General features: G+C 38.2%; 1 protein-coding gene across 1 annotated transcript in view; it reads right to left on the bottom strand.

Moving 5' to 3' along the window:
- LOC136019277 (connector enhancer of kinase suppressor of ras 2-like) overlaps nucleotides 1-18,418 on the bottom strand; it is a 190,609-nt gene that overhangs the window by 110,955 nt on the left and 61,236 nt on the right. Inside the window, exon 3 of the mRNA XM_065689303.1 lies at nucleotides 15,410-15,573. Within this exon, the coding sequence (XP_065545375.1) occupies nucleotides 15,410-15,573 (164 nt within the window). The remainder of the gene's footprint in view (nucleotides 1-15,409; nucleotides 15,574-18,418) is intronic.

The raw sequence follows: 18,418 nt of genomic DNA, 5'->3' as shown, positions 1-18,418 counted from the left end.
AATTCCCTAAGGCAGCTCTGGGCTTTTAGAATCTCCTTCGGGAAAACACGACATGCCAGATGGGATCCCACAACTCCCTGCTGTCTGCCTTGCTGTGTATGCTGCTCCTGCAAAGGTCGTATCTTCACAACGAAAGTTATGGTGCTTGTGACAGCATGTAGCCATTTAGCACTGACTGAATAAAACCAGGCAAACAGCCTGTTTAATAAAAGCAAAAACGTAAAATAATCATACACTGCAATTTTAGCCTAAATAGTTCTGACACATAAATAGAATGAAAACAACCAAAACTCATTTTCTGCCTTCATTTTCCTCTCTGGAGGTATGTTTTCAAAGGCTAAGAGCCTAACGCAAACACAGCAGAAACCTTACTCTTGTCTCTGACCATTTCTGCGATTTCATCAGGCAGATCAGTTAAAATTTTGTGGTGATATTTCCATGATACAACTTAAACCTGAAATTCTCAGAACAGCACGAAGTCAAAGTTTGTGAGGCGGTGCATTCCCATCAGGAGCGTCATCTTCCGCTTTAGAAAGAATTTCCAAGTGGAAGATCTTTTATATGAATAGCAATTTGAAGAAAGTAAATTGAACTTTTCATGTAAATCACAAAGGTCCTTTGTTTGAAATTATCTGAACAAGGAAACACATTTTAGTATGCAATTGAAAATACTAAGTCTGAAGTATGCGTTCAACCTTGGTTCCACAGAATATGACCCACTTTAAGTATTAGACTTCAGGTAAAGTGCTAAAATACCTAGATTGGTATCAAATCAAAGAAATGGAGTAAGTTTTATTAAGGAAACTCCATGTCAGATGTAGTTCATACAGTGTCAGGCTTGTCACTGCACAGTAGGGTTTTAACAGCGTCATGTTCATCATAACCACCTACTCTGTGAGCAGAGGAATGGGGCCTCTGAATGAGAGGTAACTGAACCCGATGTGGCTGAATCTTCCCGTGTCTGATCACAAATGCCCACTTCTGTGCAGTTTAACTTATCTGACTGTAGTAACCGTCCAGTGGAATTACTACTGTACTGGTCATTCCATTCACTTTACAGCAAGGAGATGCTGTACTGCACACTGAAAGTATATTAACACTCAGAATTATACCTGGTTTGATATTAACCAAGATGAATTTCTCAAATGACAAGAGAAGCCTTATTTACTAAATGAACTTGCTTTGCTCTGCCTTAGGGAAAGTTAAAAAATAGAAGGCTTTTCTGTATATGTGCTACTTAAGCTGAAATACTCAATAATTTATAAGATTTTAAAGATACATAAAATCCTAGCTCCTGTTGTTCTGCAAACTACAAATGTATGAAGATAATACATTTCATCCTAATGGCTGGGGACTGCAGTTCACGCACAACAGCGCCCAAATTTGTTTCAGCTTTTACTTTAAAAGCTCTTCTTGTTCTAAATCAGTAAATTAGCAATGCTACATAATAAAAACCATCCCTCTCACTACCTTTAATAACATTTGCTTATCACTTTATTAAAACAGTTAAACTGCAGTATTATAACCGAGTTTATATACACGGAACACAGTGAGATTTCATAAAAATGCAAGTCTGCAATTTATTAATAACTATGGTAATACTATGCAAATATACAACATCATGGTACAAATTAGAGCGTATTATCTGAAACACCTCGAGTCTTTCCTATGTGCAGCTTTCCTCCCTCTTGGGCTCCCTTCCATTATAATTATCCCACCTTCCAGAAGCAAATTATGTCACAACTTGTTCTTGTCTCCCGAGTCTATAATTTGGAACTTGTCGCAGTGCTTTTAAGCCCTTCCTATGCCTTCCTATTATCTTGTAAATAGACACATTAAGTAGATACAGTGTTAAGATTAGATATTTTAACCTTCCTTAAAAACTCAGCACCTGCATTGTGTCTTTTACTTCCAGAAGAAGCTTTAGCATTTCCATTGTAATTGATACATATAAATGTCATCGAGTATTTTATTGAAAAAGCCACATGTTTCTGATTTCGGATAAGAATTAGAAAGACATGAGAGTCTTTCCTTTAACAGTTGGACTCAAAAAGACTGTAGACTAGCCTCTGAAGTAGGTTTTTTCAGAATATGGTATTTAAATCAATCATTAAGTTTATGCTTAAGGGTTAAAGACTCAAATGAGTGGACAGCTGGTAAGAGGAACAGAGTTAGAGAAAAGCAGAAGATGAGGTTATATCCCTACAGATTCCTCTCTGAAAACATGAAGAATACATGGAGAGACTGGACCTTGAAGTAACTATGCATAAAAGATGATCAAGAGAAGCCTCAGCCATAGCATGCAGGTTTGTTGTTAATGGATCTCAGAAGGGTCACTGATTATGACAAGGCTTGACCCAGGCTAAATCTGCACTGTATACCGGTTTCTATTATGAAATAGTCAAGATGATCAAGAATTAACCAGTGTTCGTATCTCCTGACTAAACATTTTCCAAGTAGCTTTTACACTGTAGCTCTTGCTACAGATATCTGAACAAACTGTGTAAAGCCCTTCTTGGTCTGTTTAATCCTAATGAAGTCAACGTGACTTAAATAGTATAATATCCAAATACTCTAATTAGGTAAGCTTGAATAAACTGGAACATCTTAATGTTCCTGTTTATGTATGTATACATATCTATCTCTGGAGAGAGAGTGAGAATATATTACTATGGTACAAGTATCCAAAACAAAAAGATAGGAGAAAATGAAATTCATTAAAAACAGCACAGGGATTTAAAAATGTCCTACAATGTTAAACAAATAGAATATACAAGTATTTCTGTCAGGCTAATCCTAACCAGGCTCATCCTAACCTGTGTTTAAAACAGTACTTCAGCTTATCTGAAAGAGAATGCTTTTAACTACTTCTTGATGGAACTTGAGCAGCATCCCTCTGAGCTGTTCCTGACTGCTCTCCCACTGTACTTCTAACGCACATCTTTTGCTCAACTCTGTCTTCACAAAGAGTTTAGGTCTAAATTCCTTGGAAGTCAAATTGCACTTAAAAAAAATGTCTCCAGTTCAAAATGCATTTCATCTTCTCTTACATTTTTGAGCAAAGCTGAATATTACAGCAGCATGGGATAATGAAACCTTCTCATAAGCATACTGACATAAAACGGTGAACGTATCACACCATCCATATACCATTTGTCCTCTGTCAAACTTACATCTGTGCATGTTTAATAGCTTCAATGTCAAATCTTAGGAAAACTATCAGTAGGAAAATAAAGCTGTGGCAGCATTTCTTTTCTGACATGCACAGAAGCAAGACCCAGGAGGATGGGGGAAGTCAGTCTATGTTGTGGCTTCTTCATCACAAGAGAAATTGTTTCTAATCACTTCATTTCAGTATTAAGTAAGGACTGATCCGTATATGGATTCAGTTAAAAAACATATGTAAGCCAGACATCTGTGATGGCTTGACCTCTTCCATATGTGTATGAAAACAAGCTATGCAGAATATACTGACTGGGGATACCACGATAAATAAACAAGACCAAAGGATGACTAGAAGATATTACTTCCAAAAACGTATTAGAAGATGTTCTGCCAACTTTGAAACTGATGACCAAATACTGCCTGCATTAGTTGTTCCCGTGCCTCCAATTGCTGTTTTCCAGTGTGTGCCATGCTGCATGCGACCGCTAACACTTATGTCTCTCAGAAATACTGAAATTACACCCAAATTCGTCTTTAAGTTTCTTGTTGCTAATCCAAGGAGCTCCACTGGCTTTATTGCAAGGACAAAATGTCTTAAGCTTTTATTATAGCTTTCCAGGACTCTGATCTTTATTCATGTGCTGCATCCTCAGCAAGATCTAATGAAGCCGTACATGTGCGTAGTAGTACACTGTTCAGTAACTACAAACCTTTGTTATTTGTTACTAAAACCTTGTGACGAATTAAACTTTGCTATTTATTTCATAATAATCCTAGCTGTGTGTAAAAACCAACCATCTCCTTGTAGGAAGTCTCATTTTCTCAATTTTTTAAGTGCCTCTTAAAATGAATGACGAGGCAGAAATGCAAGATTATGGAGAATAAGAGCTTCTGTACGTAACAGAAAATTAGAATTTTAAACAGCAGTGAATGAATAATTCAGAGAATAAGTTATGGGCTTGTCTTCTGGAAATAAAATATCAACCTTGACCGTTTCACTTAGGTCAGATATCTAGCTTAGGTTCTCGCAGGACTGGCAGTTCCATGTGAAAATTGTACCCGTTCAGGAAAAATACGTTACATATATTCATAAAAATTCAGAGGGAAGCATACAGAAATTAAATTAGCAACCAGATTCTTCTGAATGGGCATTAATGAGAATATGAAAAAAGTACATTTATTTTTATCATGAATTTGCTGAAGGCTGCTCAAGCAGCTCACAGTTGTCAACAAGCACGTGAATATTCATGTGCATACATATATATATTTGCATGCATATGACCATCTATAACAATAACTGATCATAGATAATTACTCAGGAATTCAGGCAGCTTATAGCAATTGCTATTGTAACACAGAGTGCTGTGAAAAGTAACTTACTGGGAATTTATGACAGAAACTGCTCCTTGTAAATAAGGAAAGTGATTTTTCATAGGGCAAATGTCATAATTCCTAACTTAACGCTGACGCACTCCCAGCATTGCCTTTGCACAGAGAGTTGCTGCGGTATAGCACATGCTACCAGTGCAATGTAACGTGCATTGCATCATTGCATCATTCAAATCATGATCCTGAAGAAAAAATTAACTAGTGCTTTCTGCAGGAGAAAGAAGCATTTGCAAATGAAACAAAAGTAATACATAAAATGTAATCCTTGACAGCGACAAACAATCTACAGCCTTGGGAAAAAGAAGGCTAATTTTTAAAGTTCATAATAACATTTATGCCTGATTATTTAAAATACTATCTAAATAGTAGTGTAGTTATTTTCATTAAAAGACTAAGAACTACCAATGTGTTTCACATGGACCATTACAGAGGCAACAATTTCTTTGATGTTTGAAACTTCGAACACATGAACAAACCACAACAATTTCTGTGTATCACTGAGCTTTTGGGTAATTAAAAAATTAATGTTTTTTATGTTAGTGGAATAATATTTTATTCATTTTATGGTGACAGGTTAATCCCTTCCTGCAATACTGTGCATTATTCTTCCTTTTTGTTCCAAAAATAGAACCCTGTACTATTAATTTAATATACCTTGACCCTACATTTAATGCAATTATCTAGGCCTGAATTATTATTCCATTAAGTGGATTCAGTCAATGAACTGTCTTTCACTGCTTTCATTGCTCTAATTCTAAGGTGTTCAGGGCTGGCACACCACAAGCATAAGTTACCGCAATGCTAGCAAACCAGGAGTCACACAGATATCTAAAATCGCAGCGTAAGGAATAACAAACTGTTCAGTGAGGTACTGAGCAGGGCTCATTTTCAATCACCTGCTTTGCTAATTACCACATCTCCTTCCTCACTTGCCCCCATGTAACCTGCACACTAAGAGAGGCTGATGGCACAAGCTCTGGAAGCCAGGGAAAGCCACCTCATAGCTGGCAACAAGGGTCACAGGCACCTCTCATTGACCATATGGCTCATGTCTCTTTGCAAGGACCAAGTGCATTTTCGCCCAGAAAGTTACTGGTGTAGGATACACCCCTGGATGAGACTGGCTAAAACTCCCAAAACTTCTTGGACATGCTACAGGGATGAGCCGGTGCAGACATGGGCAGCACAGTGACAAAGCCCCTCCTCTCTGCTTTCAGAATTACTCATGTTTGGATGGGTCTCACACCCGAATATGTATGGGAATTCAAATAGTTTTCGTAAAGGCTTTTAACGAAGCATGCCAAGTCAAAATTATCAATTTCAGCAGGCTAATGGATTTAAATTATATATTGTTTAATGCAACAGTATCCAATTTAGTGCTGTTATCTACCAACACTCCAAACCATAGGCTGGTTTCTGACAGAAAGCACAAAAACCCTCCTTGCTACAAGTCATGATTTCAGAAAAACAATGTTTTCCTTCCATATACACTGCTTGAAGTACTATTCGTGTTTGCAGTAAAAGATAAGAATGGAAGAGGTACCACTGAGATTCCTGAACTTAAAACTTCTCTCTTGTACAAAAGGATGGTGGGTTTTGTGAAACCACAGCACACTTTGCAAGATCTGTCTTTTTATGCTTTACACAGAATGGAGCACTAACTTTCTAAAATCTCATGATGAGAACAGGCCAACCACTTCAAACCATGTTTTTTGTAACAATGATTTGAAGTCATCAGTGAAATTGTTCCAGCAGTAAAATTATTTACTATAAAGAATGTATCTGTAATAGTCTATAAAGTATGTATAGCATGCAAGACACTAGAACATCGAACTGAAGAGTTACCAGTATTGAAACAGCACTTCTTTGCTCCTGCTAGTTTTCCCCTTCTTGTGAGTGAAGAATTTAAACAAAGACTGTCTAAGCCACTGACATGAGACTTGGTTTTTACAAGTCAGTGCACACGTGGATGTCTCAACCCAGTAAATTAACATGGATTTGCATCAACAACCAGTAATTATGTTTTATGTCAGCCAATAAAGAGCAGGAGAACGATGAATTCCTACAGCCAGAGCCGCACTATATTCAACCACAGAAGTGGTACCAGTTCCAAAATTTAATGCATCTACCAAAACTAAAACAAAACCCAAACCCACCCCAAGCTTAAATGTAGTCCCCAGCCAAATCTCAAAACATGTCTGACTAGATATATAAACTTGGCCAGTGGTTCTGCACTGTCCCAGACCAGAGACATTTCCATAGTTCTCAAAACAAGGGTACTCACTTTACTCGCTCTCTTGGTCAAGATTCAGTTATCTAAGCCACTTTTCATATCATTTTCTCTATACAGCATTTTGCTTTATATACTTGCATGAATCCAGACATTTTCGCTATACAGCGCTAAGAAATGCCAAACCAATGCCCACTTTGACACAAAAGGAAGATGCAGTTGCTCAGCATAAAGCACCACTTAATGCAATAATGTTATCTGAAAAGCACATTTGCTAGAGTCATTATATTTGGTGGCCTATGGCATTATGTATAAAAGCGGGGAGTCTAGAAGTAAGAGGCTATGACAGCTGACCATTCTGTGCAAGTGTTTTTGTATGACAGCATTGCTACTAGTATTATAACATAATAAACGCCACTTTAAGACCAGAGTGATCTAAAAGGCTTAACCTGACTTGCACCAAACCTCACACTTACAACTTAGAGCTTTCTACCTCCACAGTGGTCAATTCACAAGTGGTTGGCTCTCTTTCTGCACTCATAGTCTTGCAAAACATTAAATAGCTGCTTTCTTCAAGGCTCTGTGAAAACATAAGTGCATTCTTACCTCAAAGTGCCCCACAAATACCATCCAGAAATGGAAAAGCGTAAAGCACTATTTTATCTCAGAGATTAATGTTTGTGGTAGCATTGACAAGAACCTCTCACAAGGTTCCTTTTTGTGGAAGGCTTTAATCAAGCACATCGTAATGTTATCAAAAGCAGTGTAGACAGCTGGCACCATGCTTTATCATGAGGTGTGAGATGACACAGGACACAAACATTACAAGCATAGTGCTTTTTAATTCCTTTTGTGCAGAAAGAAAAAGATAGAAAAGCAAACGTGAGTTTTCCACTGCAAAATTTATTCACGTGTCACTAGCAGGCTATTCCATCCACTTCACATAGAAATTCTAGCGAAAGCAAGAATTCATATGAATTGATTGGATATGTCAATTCTAATTAGCCCGCAAAGGCTAGGTAAGTGTCCTAAGGAGACTGCATCCAAATTGCATTGTATCTCCAAATTGCTGCAGATAAGTCAAGTATCCAGTCTTGCCCAGCCTGTGTCTTGGGATACAAGAGAGCTTACACAGAGCAATGCAGAGTGGTGGAGAAAGGCAGCAGGGGAACAAGGTTAAGAAAACAAACCCTTCCTGCTTTTTGCTGGTTTTGGCAAACTAGACCAATAGGCAATAAAGGATGCTTTCTGGAACAGACTGAAATCAAAGCAAAAGAAGCAATAAACATTCACTCAACACTGTAACATGCAATGGTACAGCAGCTGCTTCTGAAGCAAAACAGAATGTTACCATGTAGGTTTTACTTTTCACTGTGCAGGGAAAATGTCCATTCCTTTATCCCTAGAAGTAATTGTGATCATTATCACCAGCCTAGAGGAAACCAAATATCCACATGGGCTGAAATTACAAACAAAACCCTTGTCTTCCAGACGTAAAACCCGAAAGAATCCAAATGATGTCAGAAATGAATATACCATTAACACCCCCTAAAACAGGGGTAGAACATACACCAATTACAATGTATACCAACACCATTTGGATTGGATTTCAGCCAGCATTTTCCCTCCTGCCTTCATGTACAGCATCGGACATGTGTGGTTTTTGGTGCCGTATCATTATGGCACCTATTCATTTGCACTAATTTATCCTTCTACGCTGACCTAATAAGCAGCAATGCAATTTAATTGTACATATTATGCACTGTTCTCTACCAGCAAGTGACAGTAGCTCACAATATGAAAAGGAATTAAACACCCATTCATTGATAGAATACCACTGGTTTTACCCAGACACAAGATACAGTAATGGATTGCTGCAGATTATAGTAATCTATTACTATATATTGATAGATATAGTATTATAAATTTATAAATGGGAATAAGTACATTAATTTTCAGAAGCATGCAGTAGTGCCTGTAGTTGCCTATTCACCAGCCTAGCCTGCAATGGATTAAGATCCTCATTCTCACTGCTACTTAAAAGATGCATTTCAGATGAAAATTACAAGCTTTGGAACAGACTTAGCACTTTGAATAGAACATGTTTCTCCTTTTTTAAAATGCAAACCCAGCCTTAAGTAGGAAAAATACAGAAATACTTATGGCCTGAAGTAATTTATCTGAAGTTTGATAGCCTAATAATACAAAGACTGAATGCATTACTCATGGAAAATAATTAGATGTGGTCTACTGGCATTCACCTGACCTGCAGTCTGCTTTTTGGGCTCTATGAAGGTAGCTGAAATTTGAGTAAAATGCAGCCAACCTCCATTCTTTTATTGCCACTGCATACACCTCATCTTATGAGAACAGATCACATACACTTTGGAATACCTGGACAGGACCATTTCCATCTGTGTTTGGCTACGTGATATGCAAACATCACATAACCAGAGGGTCCTGTGCCTTCATCAGAGGTTGTGGCCTGACTGCTGAGGCACTGTTGCTGGACAAGAATGACAAAGTCACATAGGAGTGAGTTTCCCAAAGAGCCCCAGCCTAACTTAACATACAAAACACAAATTCACAAGTCACTTAGGTTCTAAATTCCTTTCAAAATAATCCTGTGCTTTGGTACCTCTGAAAATTTTACTTAGTAATCATTGATACAAACATAGATAGCACAAAATGTTCTTACTGTGCAAATTCTAGTCTTGGAAACCATGTGCTGCCATGGAACAGCTGGTGTAGAGGTAATGGTGTTTGAAGAGAAAACTGAGAAGACGTCAGGAGAAATTACCTTCTACTTTGTTCTCTACTGTATCACCTCACACAGCTGCCTTTACATCTGGTAAGGGAACCCTGTGCGAGTTCACAATGGAAGAACTTCATTTGCACCAGATAGTCCCCACAAATAACATATAATTGCATTCAAGACCCTCCTTTTTCAGCATACCCGCTTAGGCAGACCCTGAATTTCTCACTTCTTACCAGTAAGACAAAACTATTACGCATGAGTGTTAAATACCTGTGAGGACAAGCACTTTAAGGCTACTGTGAAGCTTACTTATCTTCCTTCAACATCCTGTCCTTAAAGACTTTTTAAAATGCAAAAAAATTGGTAAGAGACTTGGGAATGAGAAAAAAAAAAGACAATCCTTAAAATAGTTCATTTTACCAAAAATTACATGATTGGAAAGACTAAAAAAGAATGAAGCATCTACTTCGACTAAGCAAAAGATGACACTGCCTTTCTAATACATGGAATAATTAACTGACACATTCAGTAGTATTAATTCCAAGGTTTGGCATAGCCTAATAAAAAGCACTGGACTGCTGAAAGATGAACTCCTTTCTCAACTGAGATTAGTAAAGCTCTCTGGATGCATATATGTTTGCATAGACAAAAATAATGTATGTGCCAGGGTCCTCATTATACTGAGGAGATGGACTATCTCTTCATCTCTCACTAAGAGAGATGGCATTCCATTTCAAAGATTCATTTCCATCTATTTAAGCATCAATATATATGTAAAGCGAGGATTTTACTCTAGAAATCTTACCTTTGAATAACCTGTAAAATGTGAGGGAAAAATAAGAATGTGAGATCTTGAATGATTTGCTCGAAATGAAACTTGATTACATATTGGGTAAAGTAAGAAAAAATACTTCCTAATATATGCACAGCACTGACAAATCAAAAAGCGCATCAGCAGAATGCAAGATTAAAAGGATCTCAAGAGAGATCCTTGTAGTTATGGCCATTAAAAAGTAGTATTAATTCAAGCAAAACTTGAATAGTTTTAATTCCGAAGAAACAACCTTATCAATAGATACAGAGACAGCAAGGAAAGGCTGGCTGCGTCACCAGCATGGCATACTTGAGAACAAATTATCGCAAACTGCTTTCCATCTGACCAACAAAACACTATTCCTGGTGCAATTTTGCTAAAGAGATGCCTAATAAAGAAATCTGTTAGGAAATGGTAGGAAAAGGAACAAAGAAAGAAGTGTGTTTGTTTGGTAGCTGTGCCCATCCCTTGCTTAAAAGAAGCAGCACATCGGGAAGCAAATGAAGCTCACGCCAGTTGTTACAAACATGTTGACCCACAGGTGACTTTATTGTGCCTTCTAGCAGAAAAACTCTCATGCTTGGATTGCCAGCTTCTGCAGAGAGAGACATTTCCTAATCTTTGTTTCTCCTTGAATGCTATCACAGCACAGTGCCTAACTTTCACTAGCTGGATGCCTATGAATTAACAGTACTTTTAATTACTTTAGATACAATCTATATTTGAGCATGCTTTTCATTTTGCATTCATTTTTCTTCCATTCATTATCAGTCTCTTTTTACTAGACTGTTTATATTTTAATTTGTGCAGCAATATACTGACTCCAATACTGCCCTAATTAAATTAAATTTACTTGCACAGCTTTAACAACAAGCCCTTGTTAACATCAGAAGTACTCCTTTTTCTTCCGTCCAATGTATTTGACTGTCTGTCAAAGAGTTATTTTCCCCAGGCCCTACTACTTTTTTGGAGTCAGCCCTTGTGCAATTAGTCCTCCAATACATATCCAGATTAGTATTTCAGCTTTACTAAAATTACAGTCCAAGTCCTAACTGGCCTGCACTGTTTAGTCCATAAATGTTATTTAGGTCCCTTCAAATAAATAACTGCAGAGCAGCTCCTGACCACAGTGTGAAGAACGTTTAAGACTGGATTTTTCCCACCACAGCCATCATTCCCAATTTTCTTCATAATTAAAACCCTACTCAAAAATGTCTTTCTAGAATGGGCAAAGAATCAAAGCTGAAAGCATGGCTCACCTATGACTTTTCCTTTCATCCCACATAAATTCACCCCTGAGCAATCCCAAGAAAGCATCAGTATTTTCTCTGCTACAGTGGAAGATACTCTCATCTTCTGCACTTCGCTTTTACCCTTTCAGAACCTGGATTATTCCAACATTTTAAAATTATTTCCAGATCACCACATTGCCACTCCTGTTATGCACAGAGGGATCCAGTAATTCTCTTTTTCCTTGTTTATATTCCATACATTTCCTTTTTCCCTGCTGTAGGTCATCTTCTTCCAGTGTAGAATCTTCTCTAGGCAAAATTCTCATATATAATGCCTAGTTACAGAAAGCTCTCAATTTAGCTTCCTCTCAAAAGAAAAATTATGATCTGTAATAGTAATAGTACTCCCTCTTTTGAATTCATTCAGAAATAATATGGTGGTTTGAATCAATTAACCGAGACATAATAATGGGGGGGTCATGTTTATTTGTGTAAAGGGGATAGAAAATCATATCGAGGGCAAATGCATAATAGTAAACCTTCCTCCCTTTAGTAATTTGCATTTGAGAGTCTAACTAATGGGTGCTTTAGGACAGGGAAGAGAAACACAGGAGGTGCCTCCTTTATTTTTCATTTTCTCTTGCTCTTAGAACCCTCATTATGGGGCAGCACTTAGTTACGTGTATGCTGTATAATGACTTGTATCACTAAGATACAAGCAGAGGCATTGCTCTTTGATGTGGAACCCCATCAAACAGCTACCCTTAAAAGCCAGGGGGTATGCTCACTGGCTGGTCAGCCACTGGGATGGCCAGCCCTGTAGGGAGCACATATGGAAAATATGGCATCACAACATGCATGTTCGGTGCCTTCCAAGAGCTTGAGATGAGACAGCCAAATTTCTCTTGGTTTCCTGAAGCTGTTCTGCAGCTAAACTCATGACCAACATGCAGCTCAATTCCTGATGCGCCACTGAGCTTAAGCTTACCTGAGAGATTTCTACAGTACATTGGAGATGCTTCTGTTTAATGTGTTACACAACCTTAGCAAAGATGGAGTGGAACATCCTGCTAGTACTGCCTGGAAGAAATAGGTCATGTAACTTGGACACTGCCAATTGCCAAATAGAAATCAATTGAGAAATCCATGTACGGAAAAGAAAAATCAATGGTCACTGACATGGCCCAGTGAGTGGGTGATACGCAGAGCACAAAGCAGGACTGACATGTATTGATGTAACGAGGAGTGCAGCTATCCGTGATCCAGACAGGAAGGAAACACAGTGTGCGCATCATGGATGCCCTGCCAGCATGGGACTGGGAGCACATGCCATGCTGAATGGGGCGAACAGAGGGATGGAGGGAGAGAACGAGCTATGGTTCCTGCTGTTACCACCCCTCCACACGTGGAATTTTAGACTGAATTGATGTTACCCCTCATGATTTTTCATAATAACCTATGAAAAAAATTTTAAAGTATATTAATATACAAATCTACAAATACACTTCACACTCTCTGCCCCATAGATACAAACACACACACGTTAAGGCACTGACATCTTACTGACTGTGGCTGTATTCTAGCTGCTCGCAAACTGTGTTAAGTTTGCTCACAATGTAACTCAGAAAATCAGGGGTAAAATGGTGCGTTCCTTAAGACATTCCAATTCAAATAATTTCTTACATGTTAGTTCCTGTTAAATGGCATAAGCATACCCCTAAACCCTCCCCTCCTTTTCTTAATTACTTTTAAAAGTAGGGTCTTTCTTCTGTTTTCTTTTTAGACTAGTTAATCTAAAAATCCACTGCAGTGATGAACAATTTTCACTGATCACTCAAACAGACATCGTATTTTACTGCAATAATCTATTAATATTTCAAGATTTAGCACAGAATAAGAATACAACTGTAATTTTCAGACGTGTATGTCAGTTGTTAACGAAGGCAGCATCAGATCTCCTACCATTCAGTTATTGTCATTATTTAAAAAATTAAGATGAATTCTTAATGATGCTTTTTGGCTACATAGATTAAAACCTTTACAAATTATTACCTATTCAAAATATGCATTCCTCATCTTGTGAAACTTTTACTTGTGATCCTGGCTCAGTAAGAAGCTGCAAGAATTGAAGAATATGACGTGCACAGAAGGAAGGCAGAAATGTCAGAAGCAGGAGAATACCCCCAAGCGCAGAGCCGCAGGCAGCAGACTCACTCAGCAGAAAGCACATGGAATGGGCAGGAAGATAAGAACTTAGGAAAAAAACCCCAAAACAGGCATTTTAGAGACTGAGTGAGAGAGGAATGGTAAGGACTTTAAGGCAGGAGGCTAAATAAATGATACCAGAAGCTGGAAAACCCACATTGTGCTTTAAAAGAAGAAATAAGGTCATGAGACAGCACAGTAAGAGAAGAGCTGCACCACTGACCAGCAGCAGGGCCAGTGTTTAAGAGGTACAGTTTCTTTGTTTAAAGAAGGAAAAATAATAATAAGAAAAAGCAGCAAGGGTCCTCCTAATAGGCAGACTTCCCTGATGGGCATTCGTTTTCCAGAGGAAACTTCTTGGGTCTGCTATGTCTCCCTGGTGTCAGGGCACAGCACTGCATTGTTCTTTAGATAACACAACATAACACTGTGGGGTAGTCACGATTCCTTTCATGTGGAAAACAGCGTGTCGGGGGGAAACTCTGGAGCTCGATTTTAAATGTTTCCAAAACACAGAAGTCTGTTGGGTTACGCACTATGCGCCAGTGCACAGGTACAGCTGCATCGGGCCAAAGGCATGTCTCTGGTTTGACATATCCATTACTTTAAGAGAGGATCTTAAGCTACACCCATTATATTCTGTAATTAGAGGTACTTGCAAGAAGCATATGCATAATAAGAGGTACTTCATAATGCCTTCTTCTCAGCTCAAGTGCATTCTTCCCCACTTGTTTTCTATTTTACTATTAAGTGCCAGTTTCCCCGTTGGAGACAATTTACTGGATCAGAATCTCACAGGATAACCTAGTTTGTGCAAAAACAGAGCTGATCAAGAATGAAACCACTGGGGATGTTATATAGAATTTACCTATATGTAGTTTTATTATTTTATTTTTTTGAATTTCCAATATCCTTTCACTGTTCACCTACACAAAAGAAAGTTAGTTTTCCTTTAGAATTAAGTTAATACATTGCATTTTATTAGCTGGTAGGGATTACATAACAGAGGACAGGAACTTTCTGACATCAGATACTTTGGTAAGAAGCTGGGTGAATTAATGACCTGTTATATATAAGCCCCAGTGTTCTTCCAAATGCCTGCATCTTGCTAAAGACCCTCCTCCCCAAACTTCAAATTGACACATGGATCTATACTTTAGACAAAGTCAATTTTACCATTCCAGTCTTGTCTCAAAGCTTGTTTTAAACAATCTTCCAGTCTAATTAGCATTACCTTCTGGCTCCTTCGTACCATCCTTTTGAATACTGGCATGGTTAAACCACTCAGGTTTACTTGGTTTAGTACAGTGTAGCAAATGTCAGCGAAATAGGAGGGCATATGGCATATAATTACAGAACCATATGGATGCCAGTAGTGATAGTCAACAGTATTTGAACTCAAGACCAAGCAAGTCAGAGGAAGAGCAACAAAAGACCATCATAATCATAAAATGGATGTATATAATTTCTTTACAGCTCAAAGAAGCCTCTACATGTCCAAGGAAAGCTACTGTGTCCATACAAGCACACAGCTGGGGAGTGCAGTCTATATTATTTTTAGTGTGGTTTGCAAGTTCATAAACCCAGATTATTAAGTGATACAAGAAATCACTCACCAATGCACAGAGCAGATCAACTGCTTCCAGAATCAGCTCTTGGTGGCCAATCCGAGTGACTCCCAGTTCCTCAAGCTCCTGATGAGTGATGTGCAGCAGCTGCTCGCCATTGATCTTTTCTCTTTCGAAGTTTTTAATGTATTGTTGGAGGCAGTCATCGAGGCCTGTTTGAAAAAGCCAACAACGCATATTCAGAGAACAGGGACAATAATAATTCTGCAATTCGCAGAGTTTACAAGTTGCTTAGAAATGCAAATATAATTCCTTGTTTGGATTTGTTATGGGAAAATGTGTCAAAAAGTATAATTTAACTTTCATAGTTCAGTGCATACTGCTAAAGAGAAAAGTTTCTATTACTGACATTATTTTCAACTCTTCACAGAATAGTTAGGGTTGGAAAGGACCTCAAGATCATCCAGTTCCAACCCCCCTGCCATGGGCAGGGACACCTCACACTAAACCATCCCACCCAAGGCTTCATCCAACATTGAGGCCTTGAACACCTCCAGGGATGGAGCACTCACAACCTCCCTGGGCAACCGATTCCAGTGCCTCACCACCCTCACAGTGAAGAACTTCCTCTTTATATCCAATCTAAACTTCGCCTGTTTAAGTTTTAACCCGTTACCCCTTGTCCTATCACTACAGTCCCTAACGAAGGGTCCCTCTCCAGTAGCCTTGTAGCCCCTCCATATACTAGAAGGCCACTCTGAGGTCTCCACGCAGCCTTCTCTTCTCCAGGCTGAACAGCCCCAACTTTCTCAGCCTGTCTTCATACGGGAGGCGCTCCAGCCCCTGATCATCCTCGTGGCCTCTTTGTTTTAGCACTAATTTATCCTCCATGGTACTCACTAGGGATACCCAGGAAGAGCAAGGGAGCACAGAGAGTGCCTTTACAATAAAACCTTTTTCTTCTGATGTCATGAGGACCTAAATGTAAATTTGGGTTATGGAAGAATATGATTAGGAACACACTACTTCCTGGTATTCCTCTTGTAGGACTCTTCAAAGTCATACAGTGTAGCCACTGTATCATAGCACTCATTAGGAGAGCAGTTTTGAGGCTCAGTAACCACCTACACTAACTGCTACACCCAGTGCCAATAGATTTATTTAAGTCAAACTCTCAACTTTCTGAAACTCAATTACATACAAATGATTCTGTTATAAAACCTGTGATTAATAATTCAATTTAACTCATGAACAAAGAACTATTCCATTTCGCCCTGAAAATCGATAAGGCAAGAAACGTTGTGTTAAATCCAGAGAACGTCACCATTATGGTTAAATTAAGGGGAAAATGTTTGTGCAAACACTAAGAAAATCCAATGGATATAAAGAAAAGAAAGCAAGAAGCATATGAACAATCTTGTTCTTGTTTGCCTCTTCAAAAGTTCTCACAGACACAATAAAAACAGAACTAAAGCGAAGTTAATTGTGTTTTAATTTCCTGGATTATTATTATGGAAACTGGTAATTCTATCGTTCACCTTGGTATCTTTGAAAGAGAAACCTGTAGGTGTTTTAACATTTCTTGAATCACAGAGGTCCTTTTAAGTAACCAGATGATAGAATATGGCAATGACAAACAGAAATACATTGCAGGAATCCTGGGGAACTGAAAGCAAGCCGGCAAACATGGAATTTAAAACTATCCTGTAGACAAGAATACTTGATATTGTCCATGTTTTTCTATTCTCAGGTTTACTAAATAGAGTATCTGAGAAAGAGAGATCTGACGTCTTATATTTGGCATGCTGAATATTGCCACTTTAAGTCTCAGTTAAGCCAACATAATTCAGTTGAGATACAAGGATTGTGATGACACAAGAATTGAATAAACAAAATAATGTATTTGTCTTCTGTTCCAGAAGTACAGGGGGATATACTGCAGTTTCCTTCAATGAAATTACCTTTCAAATTTATTCAGTTATTTACTCTGTAAACAGATAGGCCTAAGTTGTGTTACAGTGCTCTTTTATCATTTACCATGTAGCCATCACCACCTTCTAGCCACTTAGACATATAGCCCATCCAAAACTAGGTCAGTGATGTAAAATGTCGCATTTTATGTTGCTATCCATAATTCTGAGGTAGTTTAGTTTAATTTTGCTTCTTGGTTTTGTTTTGCCGGGGCGTTGTTTAACTCAAATCAGCAGTCTCTTTGTAACCAATACCTAAGCCTTTTCTCTGCTCTGGAATGGTTTGCAAACAGGACACTATTTCTCTGCATCTGTTCGTGGTTTTAAACGATTCGATGAACAGTTTTATGTAAGCGTATTTCAGTCTGGATTGGTTAAAAACTGACCACTGCGAATTTAACATTTGAAATTCAGAGCCGTTACACATTCCTGCTCCCTGCTTGCTCAAGAACAATTCCAGAGCAAATTCCAAGACCCCTGTGTTTCAGGTTTGCTTTTAGTGACTATCTGCCTGAAACTCATCATAAAAAGCCACTGAAACCGATACCAGATATTAAATTATTTTGAACAAAAGTGAAGAAAATTAATTAAAAATCTTAGTATCAGTGGCCACAAACAAGCATTTGCAGTATTCAGAAAGGTTTAGAAAATACCAGATTAACATCACATCCTATAAAAACTGTGTAGCCAGATGTATTAAATGTCCCTTTGTGCCAGAGAGAATGTACGACAAGAGCAAAATATGAAATTTGCATTATTCATACTGCTCTGTAATAGCTCCCCAGGGCATCTTTAGAAGGCATTTACTTAATAGTGCAAACAGTATGGCAGTTGACAACAGAATACAGAAATATATCATTAAAGGACTAAGCTGTCTCATTGCATGACAGCATTTGATAAATACACACACAGAGAAAGAAGTATTTGTCCATTGCTCGTTGCTTTTCTGTCTATCTAGGAGGTAGGAATTGTATTCCATTGTTCCTTTTCTTGCAATGTAAAAATGTTATTTGATAACTGTGAGGTGTTACAAAGCAGGAATTTAGCTAAGAGTAATTTCATTCTTTATCACTGTGGCTGTAATTGT

This window comes from Lathamus discolor, chromosome 9 (assembly GCF_037157495.1).
Source record: "Lathamus discolor isolate bLatDis1 chromosome 9, bLatDis1.hap1, whole genome shotgun sequence".
Lineage (NCBI taxonomy): Eukaryota > Metazoa > Chordata > Aves > Psittaciformes > Psittacidae > Lathamus > Lathamus discolor.
The sequence above is the reverse complement of the archived record's forward strand: the minus strand, read 5'-3'. Positions and strand labels throughout refer to the sequence as shown.